This window comes from Aythya fuligula, chromosome 7 (genome assembly GCF_009819795.1).
Source record: "Aythya fuligula isolate bAytFul2 chromosome 7, bAytFul2.pri, whole genome shotgun sequence".
NCBI classification, from domain to species: Eukaryota; Metazoa; Chordata; class Aves; order Anseriformes; family Anatidae; genus Aythya; species Aythya fuligula.
Window position 1 is genome coordinate 8590946 of NC_045565.1, and position 19185 is coordinate 8610130.

A 19185-nucleotide genomic window follows, 5' to 3' on the forward strand; every position below is an offset into this window, starting at 1 on the left:
CCAAACTTGCACCTACCTGTCAAAATGTTCAGCTCTGGTCCCCTAACCTCAGAAACCTCTAAGGTCCTCATTTCTTCCTTTGACTAAGCTAAACAAGAATTTCTCAGTAAAAAACTAGCTGCTTTTTGTTTGCAACTCCTCTCTTTCCTACCATAGATATGGTAAGTACCAGTGCTAAATGCGACACCAGTCACAGTGCTGATACACCACTCTGACAGCCTTGTCTCTTGGCCAGAGGACACTGCCATCTTTCCAACCTCTACTAGTCACTACTGCTAGTATCTAGTACCTCCACCACATAGCTAGTACCTAGCGGAGGCAGAAAGCAACAGACATGACAGTGGATGAAGCAGCTGACTGTACAAGTAAAAGGTGAAGTCTGTCTTGATGCTGTTGAAGGAAACCAGAGGGTAGTGTAGAGAACACAGGCTGGGTGCTGGTTTCTCCATCCACGGGGCATTGTTTAAACACTCTTAGGATGGATGCTGGAATTGTCCTCTACACAACTTGTGAAGTCTATCTTATGTAGTGGGACTTTGGTGTTCACAAGAGGGGGAAGACACTTAAGAGGCACAAATATGGACAGAAGTGAGGTAATGAAACAGCAAAGGCTTTCGCACACCTGTTGTGGGAAGGTTGTACCCACACACATAGCTCCTTTCAGTCAGTGATGAGCACTGATAGAAAATTAGTCTTGTGGATGGAGTAACCTGTGTGTGTTTTAAAGAAGTGTGTTTCACAACTCACAGACTGCTCCTGGACTATGGCTGGTATAAATATTAGAAGTCAACCTAATCCTTGTCCAGGAAATATACATGTAAGCAGGGCACCTGGTAGCCAGACAAAGGCTTGGACTTTTGGGTGGCTACTGAGCAGCTACAGAAAAGCGCAGGTTGTAGCATCATGGGCTGCAGGTGGAGAAAGAGCACCTTTGCTCTGTGTAATACACATCGCTTCAGCCAAACAGAGGCATTGCACAAGCTCTCCTCTCTGCAGTCTATCGGCAAGATGCTAAGGTTGGTGCTTTCCCAGAGAACATTACAGAGGTTTTGCAAGTTGCCAGCTGCAAATACAATACTGCTTGGGCCTAAGAGGTATGTAGGGGCTGCCTGGGCCGCTGCCATTTATGAAGGATAGTGTAATGGCCTAGTGTTTTCCACCCACACAGCCAATGAAGTCTGGTCTGACACTCATGTGAGAGGATGGAGAGGTCAGCATGCTTGTGTGGCCTCATGAATCTGGTAGAGAGCCAGACACAGCTGCCGTTTGCCCACATCATTTCATGGGGTCTGTGTGCACAGGCAGTGAGAGCAGCCTGGGTCTTCTCCTTCCTCCACAACCCCTTCTAAGAGGCATTCCCATGGGCACACGGGAGTTAGGAAATGACCTTTTCCAAATGAAATATTTGGATGTTTTTTACTGTGGCTATCATCAGCTTAAGATGAAATTCCATAGCTGAAATTCCTTACTGCGTCACCTCAGCTGTTTCTGAAAATGTAATCCGTTGCAAGCCTGAGAGTTATGACCACAAGACCAAGTGGAGGAAGTTATCAAAGATATGACCCATGCTCACATCCCTTAATTGGAGGACACATGATCTGGTCCAGTGTTGTGCCGACGTAGCAGGGCTCTGACACAACACGCTCCTTTTAATGCTGGTGTTGGTAGAGCTACAACCATTCCCACCACCAGCCTGATCAGATATGACAGTGGGCTCTGCCTGGTAACGTATTTTACTGTAATTCAGATTTGTGTTGGAGCTATCCTGAGGGTGAAAAAGCATTGACTGTTTTTGTTTGTTTGTTTGTTTGTTTGTTTTCTTCTTTTTTTTTTTCTCAGTAACTTATCTCTAGTTATTAACATAGAGTTATTGTGAACACTGGGAATATTTCAGAGGGCAGATATGTCTCATGGTGTGGGAGACCCACCGGGAGGAGGATGAAGGAAGGTAGAGAGAAAACAGATGGCTGGTGGTTTGAAAAAACAGATTTGCAGCTCACGTGACTGAGTAGAAGTTACACTCTAACTTCTAATAGACTGGCAAAGCATTAGGAATCACATATAATATTAACTGTGTTACGAATATATCTTTGTTCGGGGCAAGAGATTCTAAGGTGATTAAAAACCTTTTTTTTTTTTTTTTTTTCTTCAGGCAACACATTTAATAAATAGTCTTTCTACAAGTCTCTAGTAGTTTCAGTTCATGGGACCCTCGGTGGCTTCTGTGTGCAAAAGCTAAGCAGTAAAGACACAGCAAAAGTATAGATATGTGTTTCTTTCGTAGTTCAAATTCTTATTTAGGATTCATTCCCTCCATGTGACAATTGGCCCAACGGCATTTTCCATCACCCTAGTACTTGCATTACATCATCTTTTTACGATTAAAACTTCAAATGGGTCTTGCCCAGTTCCCGATCCAGCCTGTGTGGAGAAGCATGGAGAGCCCTGCAGGGAATCTAAATGAAACCTGGAGATGGGAATCTCCTTTTCTTCCCCAGCACAACCTGTCATTTGTGATCTACAGATATACAGTTATTAATGAATAATAATAATATACTAATAATATTTTACACAGGTGCAAGATGTGGTTGTTCATTGCAACTTTGTTTTTGACACAAACAGCTGCAAACTCAGAAGATGTCATGGAGCACACGAAGGGTGCAAATCCTGAGACATTCATGAATATTGTAAGTTCAGGAGAAGCCTGAATTTCCTCTCTGTCTGAAGGTTTGCAGATGTGTAGCTAGGGGAAAGAGGGTTGCAGAGGGGTGGAGGGTGTGTGGAGAGGGCTTGTGTAGCTGTGTGTGCTGGGTTTGTACAGCTGAGTAGTATTATGCTGCCTCAAAAACACAATTAACAAGCCCTGCTTCCTGAATGAATCTTTTTCCTCCCAGCATTAAGTGCAATTATAAGCAGGTCAGTTAGAGGAGGCAGTAATCACAATGTGGATTGGATCAGATTTCTTCCTTGAGGGTAGAAAGTTTTGCACGCTCCTCTTCTCCTTGTTCAAACAGCTTGGCATTCTCCCATTCCCCTTGATAAGGCTGGAGCTCAGTGAGGAATTAAAAGCCCCACAAGTGAGCCTAAAATGGAGCCAGCGCTGGTGGTGCTGCACCAGGCACAGGCTCACCAGCACACCAGTCCTGGGTTGGAGGCACCAGGGCAGGGCTTTGCATCCAGACCCCTGCTGGCCCCACTCCCAGCTGGGCCAGCACTGCAGATCCAGCAGGCTGCACCTTTAGATGCACTCAGGAGTTTGGCAATGAAATTGCTGAAATCAGCCTCTTCTAGCAACCATGTGAAAATGCAAGCATGGCAATCTGTAGGCTTGATTTCACTGGACTGAAACGTCCCAATCTGTTGAATTTTCAGCATAGATAAAGCTTTGGCAGAGCCACGTGAGTCCTGTGAAAAATCCTACGGAGCTTGTCCTGTTGCCACAAGAGGCACTTCCAGTCAGCCCAGCTCTGCAGGATGGATATGCCCACAATCTTATCTGCCCTGCCAGCTGGCTCAGAGCATGACATGACATGTTTTGCTGCTAGTATCAGGAGCCAGTAAGCCCTTTTGCTTTCAGCCCTCACTTTTGGAGGAATCCAAAGACACGTGATGCATGTTGCAGCTGGGCCCTGCTGCCTCCTGACCCTGAGCAGCCCCACTCCTGCTCAGTCACTGCCCATGCCTCCTCATCCCTTGTAGACCTCAGCATTTGGTATTTTCAAACATTTGATTGGGTTTTCCACCTTGTTTCTTGTTTTCTCAGAGCCAAATGATCTGCTACAGAGGGTACCCCAGTGAGGAGTACGAAGTCCTGACTCGTGATGGTTACTACATCATCCTGAACAGAATTCCTCACGGGAGAGAAAAGCCTGGAAATGGAGGTATGGTTCTGTTTGGCAAGGAAGCCAGCAAAAAAAAGGTGTAACCCACTGATCAGCTACCTGAGATCTGTGTGAAGGGATGAAATTTATCCAGCTAAGGGAGTATATGCTGTTAAAGCTAAAATACTAAATCCATGGCACTTCTCCAATTTACAGCCAAGGTTTTGCCAGCCAGCAAATGGGTGCAGCATGGGAACCCTTTTTATCAAGCAGCAACTTGGCTTCAAGGCTCAGAGGGTGAAGACATATCGTGGGATAATTTAGTTTTACTTTTTCCTCCTAAATCTGTGACTTTGGAATCTGTACTATCCTGGGGACAGGCCTGTAGGCCTGAGCTTTTACATGGTTGCTGTGAGCTGCCTGTGGCCACGGCACTGAGGGTATGGGCATGTTGGACCAGAAGGACCTGGGAGAGACAACAGCAGCTCTCCAGCCTGAGACAACCAGGATAATAGCCACGAGACAACTACCGCAGAGATTTCCTAATGTCCCTGATCTAATGTCTTTCTCCAGGCTTCATCTTCTCAAGGAGATGTCATAACAACATGCATTGCATGTTGTCTGAGCATGCAACAAGGAGGCTGTCTTAGCCTGAATTTGGGTTAAGTAGGAGGATTCTGTTTGAATGAAACATGCTGTTTCTCTTTCAAATCCAGGCCCCAAACCAGTTGTGTTTCTTCAGCATGGGCTACTCGGTGAAGGCAGCAACTGGGTTGAAAATCTGTCTAACAACAGCCTTGGCTTCATACTAGCAGACTCTGGCTATGACGTCTGGCTGGGAAACAGTCGGGGAACACGCTGGTCCCAGAGACACCGGCATCTTTCCACTGATCAGGTTGAATTCTGGGATTTCAGGTAGGCTGGAGTGGATTACAAAAGCTGGCAAACTTTCCTATCTGTCACTAACCTCTGGGCAGAGGTGGGTGCCTCCATGAAGGCAAGTCAGAGCATATAGTCCCAGACATGGCCTCCCCCAGACCTCCCAGTGGAGGCTGGAGGCAGGAAGGCTGGAGACACCTGTGCAAACCCAGCTTGTGATATGGTGCCAGCATCTCCAGGCAGTGGGGTGCTGCAGCCTCTGTAGGTCTCCACCCTGTGGAGACACCAGCTTGCAGTAGACAAGCTAATAATGTAGGTCTGCATTTCACCGTATCACTCTAAAAGACACATGGGCAGGAGCTCTTGAGAAGCAGAGCAGGTGCTGGCACCCTGACCTGCAGAGCCAGTTGTGGGTCTTCAGAGCTGTCATGTGTTGCACCTGAAATGCTGTGTTGCACTGCTGGCTGGGGTCTGCACAGTTTCCCAACTACGGTTATGGGAGGACTAAGCCTTTTCAAGGAACGATGAGGCCATGGTAGGAGAGATGCCTTCGGATCTCATGTAGTTCCACCCACCACAGAGCTCTTCTTGGCCATGAGAATTTTCTACTGGAAAATTACCCTCAGATGTCAAAGCCTTCTGTATATATACCTTGTAACTGACATGCTATTCCTGTATTGCAGTTTCCATGAAATGGCTATGTATGACCTCCCAGCAATGATCAACTTTGTTCTGCGGAAGACCGGCCAGAAGCAGATATATTACGTGGGCTACTCTCAGGGTGCCACTATTGGTGTGTTAGAAAGGGTTGGACATCACCTTTCTCTCCACAGCAGGGAAGGCATGGCCCGTACCACCTTGAAAACAATAATTTTTCCATATGTGAACAGAAATTCTAGAGAGGTCCTATCTTTGTGAACAGCCGAGCAGGCACATGAGGGCAATGTTCAGAAGGTCTCTTGCAGTGAGGAATCCCTCAGCAGCAGTGCTTTCTATAAAGGAGAACTGGGAGGACCAGCATGTTCCAGATCAGTAGGAAAATTTCTTGGTGACCTCAGTAAGCTCCTGAAAACCAAATTTCAGTCCAGAAAATCGAATTGCAATGTTCCGCACCAAACACAGAGGCATTTTGCATGGAGGTCACAGTTTGTGCTTTCTGATGAAGCACGCATTGTTGTTTTTTTTTCACCAGCTAGGCCACCACAGGTATGAGAGAACATAAGAGAGAACAAAGACCAACAAGTCTCATATTGTTTTTCTGTTTTCTCAGCATTCATAGCGTTTTCATCCATGCCAGAACTGGCTCAGAAAATCAAAATGTTTTTTGCCCTGGCTCCTGCAGTGTTAATTAAGCACGCCAAAAGTCCAGTTATGAAAATGTCGTTCCTGCTTGACAGACAATTCAAGGTATTTCAGGTATGAAATATGGTCCCTACTCTACTCCCTTGAGCTCAATTTTAATGACAGTGAGAAACAAATCCAGTGCTTTCAGCCCACCAGAGAGGTGGAGTGAAAGAGAAGAGGCAAGAACATCGATTTCCCCAGCGTGCCTTCCACCAGCACATGGGCAGCACAACGTTCAGCAACCTGCACGCATCCCAGCAGGGCGGAGGGTAGAGGGAAGCAGGTTTTGCTCCCACAGGCACCCTGTGCAGCACGTCCCCTTACAGGACAGCTCATGGGGACACCGCAGGGCTCTGGCAAGCCGGGTTGCAGAAGACAGGCTGAGGGGTGGGTGCAGAAAGAGAAATGCAAGCAGTTACCTTTGCTCTTTGTTTCCCCAGCTCTTGCTGGGCCAAACAGACGCCTCACTGCGAATGAGGAAGCTCTGGAGATTTCTTCCTGACTTGTGCAGGCACCCAGTCTTGCACAAGCCCTGTGCCACCCTGTTGTTCCTGCTGGGAGGCTACAATGAGAAGAACCTCAACATGGTATGTGTGCCTCTGTACCCCTCTTGCTGCCACCCCAAAAGAAGAAGTCCACAAACTTTCTGCACGTGCACTGCTTGTCCCCAGGAGACATGCTAAACCTCCTGGCAGCGCAAGGAAGCACCACAGCCGCACCACAGAGCAATTGATTTTTAATGGAAATTATATTTCTGAACCTGAACCAAGTCTATATGCAGCACAACTCAGCAGCGGCTGTTTTGGAAAATGCATTGTCTGGCAACTGTTGTCATTGGTCCTAACTATTTGCAAGGAATGATATCTTGAATGTTTTTCCCTGCAGACCCGGCTGGATGTATACACAGCCCACTATCCTGACAGGACATCTGTCAAAAACATGATACACTGGGCCCAGGTAGGTTCCCTGAAAGAGAGCAGAAGGACATTGAGTGTGTGAAAGTAAAGTCACCAACAGAAAGTTCTCTTGCAGCACCCAGCACACAAAACACTGCTGGCGAGAAGGGTCACACAGGTGCAAGGGTAGCACGAAATCATGTGCAACCCATTGCTTTGTGAACTTGGCAGCTATGGACACAGGAGGTCAAATCACCACCCCTGTACAAGAGGAAGGTCTGGCTCTGTGGGGATGCTACCCCACTGTGAAACATCAAGCACCCTCTTGCAAAGTAGTCCCTCAAGGAGGCTTTGAGATGTGGGACTTTTGCAGCTGCACTGAGGGGCCCCACTGCGCATCTCACTGCAGTTTGGTCCTCTCCTCCCAGGTGATGACCTCAGGAGACTTCAAAGCCTTTGACTATGGCAGTGAAAACCAAGCAATATACCACCAGGTAGGAGGAGGCTGCAGCGCTGGTGTCTGGAGGAGGGAGATGGTCAGGTGGCAGTGGCAGGGGCTGGGGAAACCCCCTTGCATTCATTCCCCAGGATGTCCCCATCCAAAACCACTGCCAGCGTCACGCCGAGTCTGTCCCAGATGTTGCAGGGCTGGGTTAGCTTGTGGGGGTTCTCAGACGTGTCTGTGTCTCTCCAGGAGATACCTCCCTCCTACCAGCTGGAGAAGATGACTGTGCCCACTGCAGTGTGGTCAGGGGGTGAGGACTGGGCAGCCGACTGGAGGGACGTGCACCTGCTGCTGCCCCGCATCGCCCATGTCGTCTCCTACGTGCACATTGCTGACTGGAACCACTGGGACTTCATCTGGGGTTTGGATGCCCCCAGGCGCCTCTACAGCCACATCCTGGCCCTGATGGAGAGGTCCCGGTAGAGCGGGACCCAGCTCAGCAGGCCAGTTGCATCTGGACACGGGGAGGCTGGGTGCTGGGAGCAGCCCCTGTCTGTGGCAGCGAGGAGATGGATCGAGCCAAACCTTCCTCAGCTGCCACAGGGGGCTCGGGGTGGATGCGGGGAACATGGGGCCAGATGACAGCGGTGCCACTGCCAAACCGCCTGCTCCTGCTCTGCATGTCCCCACCCTGCTGCGTGCTGCAAAACCCATACCCGCACATCCAGAAAAACAAAATAAATATAAATAAATAAATAAACACATTGCTTGAAGGGGACGAGACAGGGCTGTGGCGCTGCCGCAGCTCCCCACAGCCATGCAGATCCGGGGTGGCCCCGGAAGCGGCGCGGGCCCCATGGAGGCTGGCGGCGGGCGGCGGGTGCTGGTGGTGGGCGCGGGGCTGGCGGCGCTGGGGGTGGCGCAGCGGCTGCAGGGCCCTGGCGCTGTGCGGCTGCTGGAGGCGGGGAGCCGCGTCGGGGGCCGCATCTGGAGCCACCCTTTTGGTAGGTAGTGAGGTGGAGGGGGGGCTCCGAGCTCGGGAGCCCCGGGGTGAGCCCGTCCCCCTCCTGCAGCCTCGGGGCTGGCGGAGCTGGGCGCGCACTGGATCCATGGGCCCTCGGAGGGGAACCCCGTCTTTCACCTGGCCTCCTGCTACGGCCTGCTGGGGCCCAGCGCTGCCGAGAAGGAGAACCAGCAGGTGGAGGCTGGGGGGCACCCGCTGCTGCCCTGTGTCACCTACGGCAGCTCAGGGAAGGTGCTGAGACCCGAGCTGGTGAGCAGCACCCGCGCTCTCTTCTCTGAGCTGCTGGGCTCGGCCCAGGCCTTCCTCCATGCCAAGGAGCTGCCTGCTGCCGGTGTGGGGCAGTACCTGCGGGCAGAGCTCGCCCGGCTGGCCCCCACCTGGGATGAGAATGAGGACAGCAAGCGGCTCCGGCTGGCCATCCTCAGCACCTGTCTGAAGCTGGAGTGCTGCATCAGCGGCACCCACAGCATGGACCTGGTGGCCCTGGGGTCCTTTGGGGAGTACACCTCGCTGCCCGGCCTTGACTGCACCTTCCCAGGGTAAGTGTGGGGCAGGGAGCAGAGGGAAGCCCCTGGTGGGGTCCCACACAGGGTGACCAAGCAGGGCAGGCAGGCATCCCGGTTGTCATCCTCTCCCACAGCGGCTACAGCAGCCTGCCCGACCGCATGCTTGCAGCTCTGCCTGAGGGCACCGTCCTCCTCAACAAGCCAGTGAAAACCATCCAGTGGCAGGGGTCCTTCTGTGAGAAGGGGGATGTGGCGAGGATCTTCCCCGTCCGGGTGGAGTGCGAGGACGGTGACTCCTTTCTCGCTGACCACGTCATCATCACCATCCCGCTGGGTGAGACCACCGATTCCCTGCCCTGCCCATCCCTTGGCACCCACAGTCCCTGCCCCACACCACGAGGGGATGTTCCTGTGCGCTGCTGCTGGCTGGCAAGGCTGAATATGGGCAGGATTGGCCTGAGCCCCTTCCCAGCCTCCCCTTCCCATGGACCATGAGGAGAAAGTATCCCAAACCCAAGCACTGCGGCCCTATCCCCTTCCCTGACTGCTGCATCACCCTGCTGAGCCCCACTGCCACCCCAGGCTCAGTGAGCAGCTGGATTGCAGTGGAAGGAGCTGCCTGATCTTTTCTCTGTAGGTTTCCTCAAAGAACACCATCACGACTTTTTCCAGCCCCCCCTGCCCAAGTGGAAAGCAGAGGCCATTCGCCGCCTGGGCTTCGGCACCAACAACAAGATCTTCCTGGAGTTTGAGCAACCCTTCTGGGAGCCTGAGCAGCAGCTCTTGGAAGTGGTGTGGGAGGACGAATCACCCCTTGCAGAGCCCAGCACTGACCTGGAAGCCGGCTGGTTCAAGAAGCTCATCGGCTTTGTGGTCCTCCAGCCACCAGAGCAGTATGTGGCTGGGCACTTCAGCCCCACACCACGGCATCTCTGCAGTGCTGGCAGGCAGTGCTGTGTTTGGGCACCTTCAACGCAACGTGAATGAGTGTCTCGGTCCCGTCTGTGGTGTCAAGCCTTCACAGAGCCGCTGTCACCTCTGGCTGCAGCACAGTGGGAACGGTGGTGTTCCCAGGGCAGAGAGGGCTCTTGCCTGCGCGGAACTAGCCCCATTGCCTTCCATCCTGACAGGTGCCCTCCTCTCCCTCCCCCAGGCTTGGGCACGTCCTCTGTGGCTTCATTGCTGGGAAGGAGGCAGAGTACATGGAGACGCTAAGCGATGCAGAGGTTCTCCGCACCATGACCAACGTTCTCCGCACGCTGACAGGTACCTGCTCCCCTACCCACTGCTGCCCAGTGGGGCCAGGGTGCCTTCGGAGATGGAAGATCCCCTAAATCTCCATGCAAGAGCTCCCAGGCTGCTTAGGCAGAAGGCTGGCGGACTCTCCCAACACCCAGAGTGGTGCTGGGAGGACAGGTCTCAGCTTTGTCCCCATGTGTGTAGGGAACCCAAGCCTGCCTGCTCCCCAGAGCATTCTCCGGTCCCAGTGGCACAGTGCACCCTACACCCGGGGCTCCTACAGCTACGTGGCTGTTGGCAGCTCAGGGGATGACATTGATGCGCTGGCCCAGCCTCTGCCTGATGACGCATCAGACCCCAGGGTAATTATGCCGGGAAATGGCGGGTGTATGGGACCCATGGGACAGCCGCCCTGGTGCTGTTCCTCTGACTGGGCAGAGATGTGTGGGGATGGGTGGCCACAGGTGGGAACAGGGTACCCCAAGGACAGGGGGTACAAGGACAGATAGATGGCTTCTGCTCTGTTCAGGAGTCCATGACGCTTGAGTCCTCCTGCCAAGCTTCAGGGATGAGGGGGGTACCCCATTCCCATACACTCTGGGGATGTGCAGCTCCCCCCCACCCGCTTCCCAGCACCCTCAGGCCACGCAGTATTCCTCCTTGGCCTCTGCCACCGTGCTTGCAGCGCGCAGAGGTGCCCACCTCTTGCTCTCCGCACAGCAGGTTGTGCATGCGAGTGGGCACCCCCCCCCCACGCCGGACCCCGGGGACGGGAGGCCTTTGGGTCCTGGGGGAGCTGCTTCAGCACAACCCCGCCCCCCGGGGGAGCTCACCTCCCACCGCCCACCTCCCCGCAGCCGCTGCAGCTCCTCTTCGCCGGCGAGGCCACCCACCGCACCTTCTACTCCACTACGCACGGGGCGCTGCTGTCGGGCTGGCGGGAGGCCGACCGCCTCAACCGGCTCCCGCGAGCCGCCGAGCGGCAATAAACCCGCCTTGCCGCAGCGATCCGAGCCTCCTTTATTGAACCCGGCGCCGCCGGGGGGGGGGGGGGCGCCAGTCCCGCAGCGCCGCTAGTACCAGTTGGTGCTGGCGATCATGAAGCGCACGTCGTCCAGCGGGGCCGTCGCCGGGCCGGGTTGCGGGGCGGGCTGCGGGGCGGGCTCCGCGGCGGGCGGCTGGGGGGCGGCGGCGGGCGGCTGGGGGGCGGCGGGGACCTCGGGGGGCGCCCCTCGGGCCCCTCCCGGCCCCGCCGCCGAGGCTTCGCCCCCCGCCGCAGGCGCTGCAGCGCGCGGTGTCGCCATGGCTCTAGGAACGGGGCGGGGCGGGGAGAGGTGAGGCCCGGCCCCGATCCCGGTCGCGAGCCCGCCCCCCGCGGCCCGCTCGTCCCTTGCGCGCCCGCTGCCGCTGCCGCCGGCGCCGCCATGACGGGGCGGGCGGGATCGCTGAGAGCGGCCGCCGCCGCCGCGGGCGGGCCTCGCTGGGGGCCAGGCGCCTTCCGAGCTCGTTTCGACTTCGGCGGTCGCGACGTGGCCTCCTGGTTCCCCGGGCACATGGCCAAAGGTGAGGGCCCGGCGGCGGGCGAGCCCCTCAGCGGGCGCCCCGCTGCTCACCACCCGGCGCTGCGTTCCAGGGCTGCGGCAGATGCGGGGCTCCCTGCGGCGCGCAGACTGCCTGGTCGAGGTGCACGACGCTCGCATATCCTCCGCCACGCCACCCTCCCCGGCACCTCGCCCCGCGTTGACACCAGCACCGTGTCCCATCGCCTCCTGGTGCCCTGGCCTAAGTCCCTTAACCCTCCCCCCCCCCCCCGTACAAGCCCTGTAACCCCCAAATTAGCCCCCGGACCACACTCCCACCCCCCCAGCCCTTCTGTTTTCCCCAGTATCTGCCCCTGCTGCCAGCATGCAGTTGTTCACCTTAGCAGTGAGTACATCCCGCTGTCAGGCCGTAACCCCATGCTGCAGGAGGCACTGGGCATCCGCCCACATGTTCTGGTTCTGAACAAGATGGACCTGGCCGACCCTCGCCAGCAGCTGGTGAGCAGGAGGGGTGCTGGAGCTGGCCAGGGTCCTGGTGGGGCTACTGCAGGACAGTGCCAGAAGTGCCTCTGTCTCCACAGAAAGTCCTGGAGCAGCTGAAGCAGCAGGGATGTTCTCACGTTGTCTTTGCTGATTGTCAGCGGGACAGCAATGTCAAGAAGGTAACGGGACAGCAACCCCAGTGTGGCTCCCCGCTATGCCATGCTGTGGGGAGGTGACACGTAGTAGCATGCCTGGTGACCAGCATCACTGGGCCACAGTATTCCACATCTCCAAGGCTGGCTCCAATTGGCCAAGGTGCCCCATCCTCTCCTTGGCCCCAAGTAAGAACCCTTCTCCCTGCTTCCCTGCAGATTGTCCCCCTGGTTGCCAAGCTCGTCAGCAGCAGTCCCCGCTATGACAGGGCCGAGGTGAGAAGAGACGAGACTGCAAGCATGTGTGCAATGTCACTCTGGGCCTGCGGTCTTAGTGCCCCACCAGCAAGCGGGTGACCAGGGAATCAGGGCTGCAGGCACCTCCCTCTCCCGCTGAGGAGAGGGTGCTGCATGCCTGGAAGTGCTGGCAAACACTGGGCTGCTTCTGTGTGGCTGCTGAGGTGTAGCTGGCTGGTAACCAGCTTCTGCCTGCGCGTATCCCCCTTGCTTCCAGAATGCTGAGTACAACATCATGGTGATCGGTGTGCCCAACGTGGGCAAGTCATCACTCATCAACTCACTGCGGAGGCTGCACCTCAGAAAGGGTATTTCTCTGGCGCAGGAAGGAGCCACTGGCATAGCCGTGCCGAGGCATGTCACTTGTTTCCCTCACTCTCTCCTTTCCCCAAAGGAAAAGCCACCGCAGTTGGTGGTGAGCCGGGTGTCACCAAGGCAGTGCTGACCAGAATTCAGGTACTGTCCCTTTTCTCCCTGCCAGCTGGGTGGGTGCTGGCCTTGGAGAAGGGCCTGAGCGCTTGCATGTCCTCAGAAGCCTGTCAAGGTACCCCGTTACTTTGCAGCAAGACTCCAATGAAGAGCTCAGCTTGTTAGTGGTGTCACCACCCCTGCCTGAGCCTGTGTTAGTAATTACTGGACCACATGTCTGTATAACAGCCCCGCCGTCCCACTGCAGGTCTGCGAGACACCCCTTATGTACCTGGTGGACACTCCTGGAGTGCTGCCCCCAAAGCTGGGGGACGTGGAGATGGGCATGAAGCTGGCACTGTGTGGTAAGATGCATTCAGGGCATGAGCTGGCACTGGCCACTGGGCAGAGCAGCACCACTGTCCGCAGCCAACACTTGAGGGCTTTGTGTCTGGCCTAGTGTCCACAGGTGATGCATGGGTGCAGGGAGAGGTGACAGGGCTGGGAGTGGGGCTGCCATAGCGCAGAGCTGAGGCAGGCTGAAGTTGCCGGGACTTGCCCTCTCTTCCAGGAGCTATCCGTGACCACCTGGTCGGGGAGGACATCATGGCTGACTACCTGCTATACACACTGAACAGGCAGCAGCAATTTGGGTGAGCATGGCGTGGAGACGGGGAGAAGCTGGAGGCACCCTTAGGCACAGCCACCTGCTGGGCTAGGTGGCAGCCACGTCTTTCTGGCAGGTACGTGCAGCACTATGGGCTGCCTGAGGCCAGTGATGACATTGGGCATGTGCTGAAGCATGTGGCGCTCATCCTGGGCAAGACGCAGAAGGTGAAGGTGCTCACGGGAACAGGTGAGGAGTGTGGGGCATTCTGTGGTCTTGGGGGGTCTTGTGGTCTTGGGTTTTGGGGGATTGTAGGGCTGTGGACTCTGCTGAGTGCTTGCACCAGCCTCTGGCACCTTCCTTCACATTAGCTGCCTCCTTCTCCAGGGAATGTCAATGTGACGATGCTCAACTACTCAGCTGCTGCTTACGAGTTCCTGCGTGCCTTCCGTGCCGGACGCCTGGGCAGGGTGACGCTGGACTGAGGGATGGGGTCAGCGTGGGCTCACCAAGGGGTGCAGAGATCTCAGCAGCAGCAGGGAGGCAGGCCCTGGTAGCATGGGGGTATGATTAAAGTGGCTCTTGCTGATCTGTGCCTTGCTGGAACTCGTGTCTGGGGGGCGAGGGGGTTGGCTGTGCCATAGGCCTTGCCCTGTAGTGTTGCTATGGGGGATGAGGTGCCTCAGTGATGGCTGTGGCCACCCTGCAAGGACTGGGGGAAGTGGGTGCCTCGAGCAGAAACCAAACACTGCAGTCACAACCTCCAGCCCCAGATGAAACCACTGTGGCCCTGGAACAGGGGCTTCGGCTGCCCCAGGGCACTCAGCTTGTGCCACCCATCCCGTATTCGGTGCCTGGGCTGCAGCCAGTCACGTGTACTTTCTGCCTGGGTTTATTGCTGCGTTGTCACTGTCAAACCATCGAGAATCCCATGTGCGAAGGGGTGGTACAAACAGGGGCGTCTGAGGTGGTGGGGTTTAACATTGGCGCAGGCAGGCCATGAGCCCGGGGCTCTGTGGGGTCCTGGCCCACAGCGGGGGGCACCTCTGGCCAGGCGTGGGTGTCTGGTCCTTGCTGGGGGATGGGAAGGATCAGGCCACCAAGCGGTGCAGAAGGGCAGCGAGTGGGCAGAGCCAGGAGGCAACCTGACCCCAGGCCACCCAGCCCGGGGCCACCGAGGTCCACGCGCCAGCTGTTGCATTGCCCTCGCGGTACTCGATGCTGTCGTCAGGCCCACTGGCCAGCCGGCCTTGCTGCAGTGCAGCCCCTGCTGCCGCCCCGCCAGCAGCCGCCGCTGCCGCAACGCGCAGGGCCCCACCGTAGCGGGGCAGGGCCCTCAGCCGGCTGCGGGCAGCCCCCCTCGCCCTGCCCCGCGCGGAACCCCGGGCACCCCCGCGCCCGCCCTTGCCGGCGGCCACATCGCAGAAGGTGGCGGTGAGCAGCATCAGCGACCAGCACCACGCCAGGCGCCGCCTCATTCCACAGGACCTGCGCGCAGGGATGGCCAGGCTGCATGGGTGCGTGGCAGGCATGCGAGCACGTGCAGAGCGTGCCAGGGTTGCACGCGTGCCCTCGCTTATGCGACGCTCGTGGGGTGTGTGGGCGTAGCACGTGCGGCAGCGCACGGGCTGCACGCGCGCACCCTGCTGAGTCTTGCACGTGCGTGCGCGTGCACGCACGGGCTTACACACATGTGGCACAGCCTCGTGTGCTCCCGTGTCCCTCTGGCGCGCCCGCGTGCGGGTTCGCGCTCAGCCCCGAGAGGAGGCTGTGGGCACTGCCGTGCGGCCGCGTGCCCGCGCCCGTGCCCAAATCACGCCGGCGGTCGCGCGCGCTCCCCTCTCCTTCCCTCCCGCGCCTCGCCGGCGTGCACCACCGCGGCCGCGCGCTTCCAGACACGCGCGCGATGGCTCCCGCCCGCGCCCCGCGCTCACCGGGACAGGGCCCGCCGCTGGTTCCCCTCCGGTCTGGCCGTGCCGCGGGAGGGAGCGGGGCTGCGCGGCCGGTGCGCGCCCACGCGCGGCGCGGGGCGCGCCGCGGGGCGGGGCCGCGCCAGCCAATGGGCGCTCCGCGGGGCCGGGGGGCGTGGCCTCGGCTGCCCTCCGGCCCCGCGCTCCGCAGACATGGCCGCCGCCGTGCGCGCGCTCCTCCGTCCCGCAGTCTGCTGCCGCCGCCTGTGCGTCCCCGTCTTGCCGGGCCGGCGTCTGCCGGCGGCGCGGGGCTGCAGCAGCGCCGGTGAGCGGGGCTCCGGGCAGCGGGAGCGTCCCGCGGGGCAAAGGGCGCCGCGCCCGGCGAAGGTCGCCCTGAAATGGCGGCGGGCGGCGCGGCGTGGGGGGCGGGGGGGCGCGGGGGGACGCGGCGGCGTGACCGGTTACCGGGCACCGGGCCGCGGGCAGGGCCCCCCTTCCAGTTCCTGCAGGTGCAGAAGGCGGGGAGCAAGGGCAACGTGGGCCTGATTCGGCTGCAGCGGCCGCAGGCGCTGAACGCCCTCTGCGAGGGGCTGATGGCGGAGCTGCAGCGGGTGCTCGACGCCTTCGAGGCCGACGCGCAGGTGGGCGCCATCGTCATCACCGGCAGCGACAAGGCCTTCGCAGGTAGCACCGCGGCTGCCCGCCTCCCTGCCCTGCCTGCCTTGGGGTCCCCATGCCATGAGCACCCCTGCTCCCATTGCAGCCGGCGCAGACATCAAGGAGATGCAGGGCAAAAGCTTCCAGCAGTGCTATGGCGGCGCTTTCCTGGCTGGCTGGGACCGGGTGGCCACTGTCCGGAAACCCACTATCGCTGCTGTCAACGGCTATGCCGTGAGTGTCCCGTTGTCCCTGCGTGCCCTGCGCCGCGTGCCCCACGCCCGTGCTAACCCCGCTGTGTGGCCAGCTGGGCGGTGGATGTGAGCTGGCCATGATGTGCGACATCATCTACGCTGGAGAGACGGCGCAGTTCGGGCAGCCTGAAATCCTGCTGGGAACAATCCCAGGTGAGCGCGGGTGTCACAGCTCGGCAGGGCAGGGACAGCTGGGGGTCCCCGCCCACTGTGCCCATCACCCCTTCCCCAGGTGCTGGTGGGACGCAGAGGCTAACCAGGGCAGTGGGAAAGTCGCTGGCCATGGAGATGGTGCTCACTGGGGAGCGGATCTCAGCAGCGGAGGCCAAGGCAGCAGGTAGGGATGTGAGCAAGGCCAGCATCACAGCAACACCCCCCTGACCCTGCTGCCAGCTCCCTGCTTTTCCTCTAGGTCTTGTCAGCAAGGTCTTCCCCGTGGACAAGCTGCTGGACGCGGCCATCAGCTGTGCTGAGAAGATTGCCAGCAACTCCAAGCTGGTGGTGGCTATGGCAAAGGAATCTGTCAATGCTGGTATGGGTTTTTAGGGGTAGGGAGCACCGTGGGAGGTGCTGGCTGCATGGTGTCCCCATCTTCTCTCCCTTTCCCAGCCTTCGAGACAACACTGGCGGAAGGGAACAGGACAGAGAAGCGTCTCTTCTACGCCACCTTTGCCACCGTGAGTGTAGGGCCGGCCCTCGGTGCATTGTGTGGGTGGAGCAGGCCCACGGTCTCCCCTCCTCCAGCCTCTACTCTTCCACCAGGATGACCGCAAGGAAGGGATGACGGCATTTGTGGAAAAGCGCAAAGCAGACTTCACTGACAGCTGAGCTGCAATGGCACAGGTGTCGGCTGCCGTTTGTCACCCGTGTGCCTCAGCTGGATGTACACCCCACCCCCAGCACCACATCACCCCAATTACCTCTGCGCTAGGCAAGGCAATCCCTGTCAGGGAGTTAGACATCACTATTAAAAGGCTTTCCTGGTGCTGCCGCAGCATTGGTGTCCTTGCTGGTAGCCAGGCAGGGGCCCGCCCAAGCTGGGAAGTGTTGGGGTTTGCTGAGGTCCCCACGCTGCACCGGGGTGATGGGCTGAGCCCCCCCCCAGCCTGTCGAAGTTCCCCAAAGCTGAGAATTTTGGGGCTGCACTGTGGTACAGAATCATAGGATCGTTAAGCTCCAGCTGTCCCGCTACCACCAATATTACCCATTAAAGCCACATGCCCCTAAGTACCACATCCAACCTTTCCTTAAACACCCCCAGATAGTACAGAACTGTAGAACTGTGCTCCTGGCAGAAACGAGGAGACAACCAGGATAAGGAGTGCGGAGAGTTTTTATTGGGGGGGCACCTGGGGAGGGCAGAGCCTCTCGTCTGCAGCCCAGGCAGGGCCACAGTCCTACTCAGCCATGGTAGAGGTGGTCACGGTCCTTCTCAGGGCCATTCTGCACCTCCATGGACATAACCAGGGGTTTCCCGAGGTCAGCAGGCTCCTCAGCCTCAGCCTCCACTACAGAGTGGTAGAGGTGGTCGCGGTCCTCCTCCGGTCCCACCTGGACTTGGGGTGACCCTGCAGGGGGGAAGAGAGGTTTTAAGTGGCCAAGGTGGTGGCAGAGGGCCTGGGCGCTGCCAGGGCAGACCATGTTACTTGCTCCAGTATCCTTGGCCCATTCACCTTGCTCTGGTGGCTCCACCGCTCTTCGACCCAGGAGGCTGGAAGGGAGAGCAGAGGCAGCATGTAGGACAGCAGGGCAGGCAAATCACATGTAGCAAGAGCAATGCATTCCCCCTGAGGTGCCTTATGCTTGGGGGTGTTGTTTTGCCTGCTGCTTTTCCCAGCCAGATCCTCCACCACCCCCCTGAACAGTGGTGCCATGATATTTCTTACATTTCCTTCACCTCATCCAGGTCCATGTCCACATCCTCCCCAACGGGGCCACCAAGAGCCTGCAGGAGAGAGGGGGGCATGCATGAGGGCAGTGGCTCCTCGCATCAGAGTTCCTTGTGCCGCAGAGGCTCAAGCTCACCTGGGTGCCCCCGGGGGCCAGCAGGAGGAGAGCGGTGCCCAGCAGGATGGCCGTGCCGCACAGAGCCATGGCTGCCTCTGCCCGCGCCTGGCCTTTGCCCCGCACTTTATCCTCAGGTGCGGTGCAGCCACGTGTCTGTCTCCTGGTGCTCCATGGGGAAGCAGTGCCAGTGCACCCTGACCTGCACTGCTGCACCTGCACCCTACTTTACACTGGGACTCGTGCACTTCACTATGCACGACTACAGCTGCAACCTGCTGTGCACTACTGGGCTTTTCTGTGCAGGTGGGTGAGCAGTACATAAGGGGGCCATTGGTGTTTTAAGAAAGGAATTGGCCGTCAGCAGGACATTGAGATGGTCTGTCCATGTGGGCCTGTGTTTTGTGGCTTGCACCCAAAGCCCCCGGGAGGTGACGGTGTGTTGCGAAGCACGGACGAAAGCACGACAGACACCAGCAGAGTCAGATCATGCTTCACCATTTTATTGCCCGAATAGTCCAACTTTTATAGTGAATTTTACAGGGGTGGACAGTGTTTCACACAAGATTATTGGTCAAAAGCACTCAGACAAACCGTTAAGAAAATAACACCACCTGCAAGAAAAGAACCCCCCTTTTGATTAGAAGTTAGGAAAACAACCCCCTTTGTGCTTTACGGCCATGTAGGCCTAGTCCTTGAGGCCAGCTGCTGATAACAA

At 57.7% G+C, this 19185-nt stretch overlaps 4 protein-coding genes across 5 annotated transcripts; all 4 read left to right on the top strand.

Moving 5' to 3' along the window:
* The first annotated feature begins 2573 nt into the window (after window positions 1-2573).
* On the top strand, window positions 2574-7868 carry LOC116491123 (lipase member M-like). The gene is made up of 9 exons (XM_032190859.1): window positions 2574-2687; window positions 3764-3881; window positions 4538-4736; window positions 5384-5493; window positions 5971-6116; window positions 6485-6631; window positions 6930-7001; window positions 7369-7434; window positions 7635-7868. Exons 1-9 carry the CDS (start codon window positions 2583-2585, stop codon window positions 7866-7868), a joined length of 1197 nt encoding a protein of 398 aa, XP_032046750.1. The 5' UTR covers window positions 2574-2582.
* A 373-nt stretch (window positions 7869-8241) lies between these two features.
* On the top strand, window positions 8242-11162 carry PAOX (polyamine oxidase). 2 transcript variants are annotated; one of them, XM_032190856.1, is made up of 7 exons: window positions 8242-8389; window positions 8459-8948; window positions 9050-9249; window positions 9553-9808; window positions 10069-10181; window positions 10359-10516; window positions 11012-11162. In XM_032190856.1, the coding sequence occupies exons 1-7, from the start codon at window positions 8242-8244 to the stop codon at window positions 11141-11143; spliced, it is 1497 nt and encodes a 498-aa protein (XP_032046747.1). In that variant the 3' UTR covers window positions 11144-11162. The 2 variants fall into 2 exon arrangements, with proteins under 2 accessions (XP_032046747.1, XP_032046746.1); XM_032190855.1 differs by lacking the exon at window positions 11012-11162 and having other exon boundaries at window positions 10359-10797.
* Window positions 11163-11578: 416 nt separating this feature from the next.
* On the top strand, window positions 11579-14231 carry MTG1 (mitochondrial ribosome associated GTPase 1). Its single transcript, XM_032191131.1, has 11 exons — window positions 11579-11717; window positions 11788-11852; window positions 12089-12193; window positions 12277-12357; window positions 12550-12606; window positions 12845-12935; window positions 13022-13083; window positions 13304-13400; window positions 13607-13688; window positions 13779-13891; window positions 14030-14231. Exons 1-11 carry the CDS (start codon window positions 11579-11581, stop codon window positions 14125-14127), a joined length of 990 nt encoding a protein of 329 aa, XP_032047022.1. The 3' UTR covers window positions 14128-14231.
* ECHS1 (enoyl-CoA hydratase, short chain 1) lies at window positions 14201-17457 on the top strand. The gene is made up of 9 exons (XM_032191132.1): window positions 14201-14206; window positions 15764-15877; window positions 16053-16236; window positions 16316-16443; window positions 16517-16616; window positions 16696-16800; window positions 16876-16995; window positions 17073-17140; window positions 17226-17457. Exons 1-9 carry the CDS (start codon window positions 14201-14203, stop codon window positions 17289-17291), a joined length of 891 nt encoding a protein of 296 aa, XP_032047023.1. The 3' UTR covers window positions 17292-17457.
* Window positions 17458-19185: the final 1728 nt, after the last annotated feature.